Below are 4,055 nucleotides of genomic sequence, written 5' to 3'. Positions count from 1 at the left end.
AATGAATTAGCATGCAAAAACTCCACATCAAAATTTCAAGCTGCTCACATTTAGTGAAAAGATTCTGTACCGAACTTTTGATGCTTGACGAATTCAATCTTGATATGCGAAATTGGGCGAACTGTCGTTTTGGTCTAAACTCTTCGATCCTTTACATCCCACCTGAGGCGGAGGCCCGTTTAAGCTGCAAATTTGGGGCTGTGAGCCGAAAGACAATAATGAGACTCTGCATTGTCGATTTGAGCAGCAACTCTGGTATTGTGCAAGTAAAAACGACCATCATCGATATGGCTAGTCAACCCAAAAGGGCAAGTAGCCCGCTGCCGATTGCCATCCGTTTGCTTCCAGCATCAGAATTTTCTTGTTCCTTGTTTTTTTTGAAACGATTGATTATACTGATAGTATCACGCATCAAAATCGTTGAATTGAGGAAATCTACTACAGCTTCGTTGCTTCTTGAATAGAAAATATATAGCATTAGTAAGGATTCAAAATGGAAGCATAATTGGTCGGGACTTTTCCCTACGCTGGAGAAGTAGAAGCAGTACACAGCATTTTATATAAATTATAATAGAAGCTGCATTCTCTTGAATTGCAAGCACCGTGAACTTTGTGGCGTAAACCCAATCAAACACGATTGCTTAACGTATGATAATTCTCAATGAATAAACCCAAAGCATGCACAAGAAAAGATGAAAAATCGTCAATGAAGCCTTGATACTTTCAGTATGTGATCTTTATAAGTGGGGAAAAAAATAATTTTTTAGTAAAATGAGCAAAATGTATATTTTTAAAGTCGAGACTCAGAGTAGTAAAATGTGATCATCCTAAATGTTCAAGGGGCTAAGTATTATTAACCCTTTTTCTTTTTGCGACTTGGTGTATTTGTTTAAAATCGAAAGGATCATGCAATTAGTTGAATGTGATTACTTGGATTCCACAGGTAACAAGAGATTTGTTTTCTTAAACAAAACTAGCATCGTTAAATTAGAAACGTTCAAAATTTTGAATCAGGAATGTCTTGCAACTATTATTTTGTTTTGACTGAGAATCAGTCTAGGTTAAAACTACTAATGAATCCCTAGAAGATCTCAAAAAAAAAAATCCCCTCCTGTTCGGATGGGGATAATATAGAAATCTCCCCTGAGATTTTTCTTAATATTACCTGACATCTCTAAGGTTTTAAAAATATCACTTACCTCTCTTACTTTTGTTATTTGTGTAACAAAATTTTTGAAAACCCTAAATTATCCTTCTACTTACTAAAAAAAAAAAAAATGCTCCTATATCACTTTGTTTATTTCAAGAAAACCATCATTTAAAAAATAATGCCTAGTGGTACTATCACATCATAATACTATAGTCCATAAAAATATATATTTGAAAAATAAAAAAGATATTTACAAAAAAATATAGTTGACTAATTTAATTCTACATGCTAAAAACTGATTTCTTATGAACTTTATCTTTTTTTTCCCAACTTCTTCTCAACTCGTATCCAAACTTTTAAAATGTACTAATCATTATAAAAAATAACTTAAAATAAACAAATAAATTATACCCCACTCTATCACAATTATGAAGAGTAAAAGATAACAAATTTCAATTTATTATAGTTTACAAATAGAAAATTGCATGGTCATCCAAAAAATGAGTAAAAGAGAATATTGGAAAAAAGGGAAAGTGAAGAAAGTGATTTTTGTTTCCTTTTTTTTTAAATTTTTAGTTCCATTCATTTGATATGTGAATTATGTTTTAAGTGAGGGTTAATATAATTTTTTTTATAATTATTAGAGGAGGTAAGTTATATTTTTAAAACGTTAGGAGGGCTAGGTGATATTAGGAGAAACCTCAAGGGAGGTACATGATATTATCCCATTCGGATATAACTAAAACCGCTTTTCCACCTCCATCCCCACGTTCTGTACTCGGTTGAATTAGCGCCGCGGTATGCTAACCCCCCCTCGTCCTTTTTCACCTCCTCACTCTCCAGACTACACGTATCTCTCCCTCCCAGTATATGTATCAGCATCACCACCGCAACCTCTCTAGCTGCATTTTTTAGACACACTACACACTAGAAGAGAAAATAAAGGAAAGAAATTCTAGACTAATGGAATTGGATGACGATCTCAACCCAGCCTCTCCACATTCACTCAAATCCAAGATCAAAGACTCGCTCTGCTTCTACTGCTGCTTCCGCCGCCACCACCACGGCCATCGCCAGGTTCTAGACTCTCCAACGGGACCGCCAACACCTCCTCTGCCGTCAGATGACAAGCCCACTTTGCTCTGGCTGAAAACAAGGAAGGCCCATGATTTGAAAGACGATATAAAGGACAAGTGCATGATGGTTTTCGGCCGCGTTGGAAATGGAATCAACAGGCATCATAAAAGACACCCGTCTGCTGAGTTCAGATACGACCCGCTGAGTTATTCGCTGAATTTCGCAGATGGGTTCGACGAGGACGATGAATATCCGTTGAGGAATTTCTCCGCCAGGCTTCCTCCTTCCCAGCCTGTTGAAGCCTTGCCTGCTGTAAGAGAAATCGCAGCTATTAGCTGCAGATGAAATACTAGCAGTACAGAGTAAAAAATTTATGTTTCTTTTTCTGCTCATGGAAACATCAGAGTGTTTAATATATTGAATTTGATAGATCTTTCTGTTTCCTACTAAATTCTTTATTCGGTGTTCTGTTCGAATGTCCTACTAAATACACACCTGTGCGGAATGTTCTGTTCGACATTCCTTCGTTTTAGTAGCTTTCTGTAGATTTATTGCGTTGCTGGTGAAGTTTTTTGGGATCCGGGTTCTTCTCCAACTTCCGAATTTTGGATTGCGAGTTTCAACAAGCCTTTTCTTTTGGGGGGGGGGGGATTCAGATAGGAAGTGTTAAGGCCATTGGTAAGTGGTCAGTGGCCAGTCCTTTGCTGGAAATAGAGTGAGTACACAGGAGAATGACAGTGCTCGTGTAGTGTATACAATTTTGCTTGTGGTTGTTTATGAGCCAATTGGTGAAATTTAAAAGATCAGCTGTATAAATCGCTTTTGTAAATCTGTCGATCTCGAGCCGACCGCCAATCTCTTGCGGATCTAAATGGTTCTGAGCTGTAGGATTTAGTATTCAAAGCCGGGAAACCATGATCAGTTTTTGTGAATATCTAGTCCTTCAGCAGTCTTATCTGCAATGACGATCTTGGCCGGGGGCTGCTCAGCTCAAATTTGAAACTCAGACAGACAACAATGCAGAAAGATTAATCGCAAGGAGGCTACGTGGCTGTACAAAGTTGTGTTGGAAAAATATCAAGTGATCCATCCTACTGGCTTCAGTTTGCCATGAACATCTCGTGATATAAAAAGTGTTAGAATACACAGGATGCATTAAATGTGGTCGGTCCATTCACTTGTTAAGTTAGTTCTAGTTTAATTGTGTATTAAACACTCGTAACAAAAATCCTATGTACTCTATGTTGCCAAGTAGGTGTAACAACAGGTTGTAGCAAAAATGGCAAGTCTAAGACTCTTTTAAGTTAGCTAGCTGACTATATAATTAACATTATACTTGGATTTGGATAATGTACCTATACTATTTGTACAAAGATACGGATTTACCTACCAATGTGAACCAAGTCACCGACATCAATGTTCAATAAACATGCACTCCATTATTACGCAGAGCTTTAACCAAATGTTGTTTAAAGTAGCATATCTTATAAGATAACCCTCCTGATTTCTTAGTAGAAATAAAAAAAAAAAAAAAAAAAAAGGTGATAAGTCTTGTTCCAACAAAGATCAAAATTCACGCAAGCAAAAGACACTACTGCTGCTTGAAAAGGCGACGATTTAGTCAAGTTTCGATGACTTCATCTCGGCAGCAAAAAGATATTATTGTGACTTTTGAATTTGGGGTTTTGTTTTGTATCGTGCTACTATTATTTTGTCATCCAACCTTTATCCATTTCCAAACAAAAGAAGAAATGACACCGTCATGGAACGGACGGTAATTCAATTAAAAGTAAAACTGCTTCAAACTATAATTACTATATTATATTCC

The 4,055-nt window shown here is 36.6% G+C and overlaps 1 protein-coding gene across 1 annotated transcript; it reads left to right on the top strand.

Annotated features, from left to right (window-relative positions):
* The first annotated feature begins 2,113 nt into the window (after nt 1-2,113).
* Nucleotides 2,114-2,572, top strand: LOC113692331 (uncharacterized). The gene has a single exon (XM_027210728.1). It carries the CDS (start codon nt 2,114-2,116, stop codon nt 2,570-2,572), a length of 459 nt encoding a protein of 152 aa, XP_027066529.1.
* Nucleotides 2,573-4,055: the final 1,483 nt, after the last annotated feature.

The sequence above is a fragment of the Coffea arabica genome, chromosome 6c (assembly GCF_036785885.1).
Source record: "Coffea arabica cultivar ET-39 chromosome 6c, Coffea Arabica ET-39 HiFi, whole genome shotgun sequence".
Taxonomy (NCBI): domain Eukaryota; kingdom Viridiplantae; phylum Streptophyta; class Magnoliopsida; order Gentianales; family Rubiaceae; genus Coffea; species Coffea arabica.
This window is presented reverse-complemented; position numbering and strand designations above follow the sequence as displayed.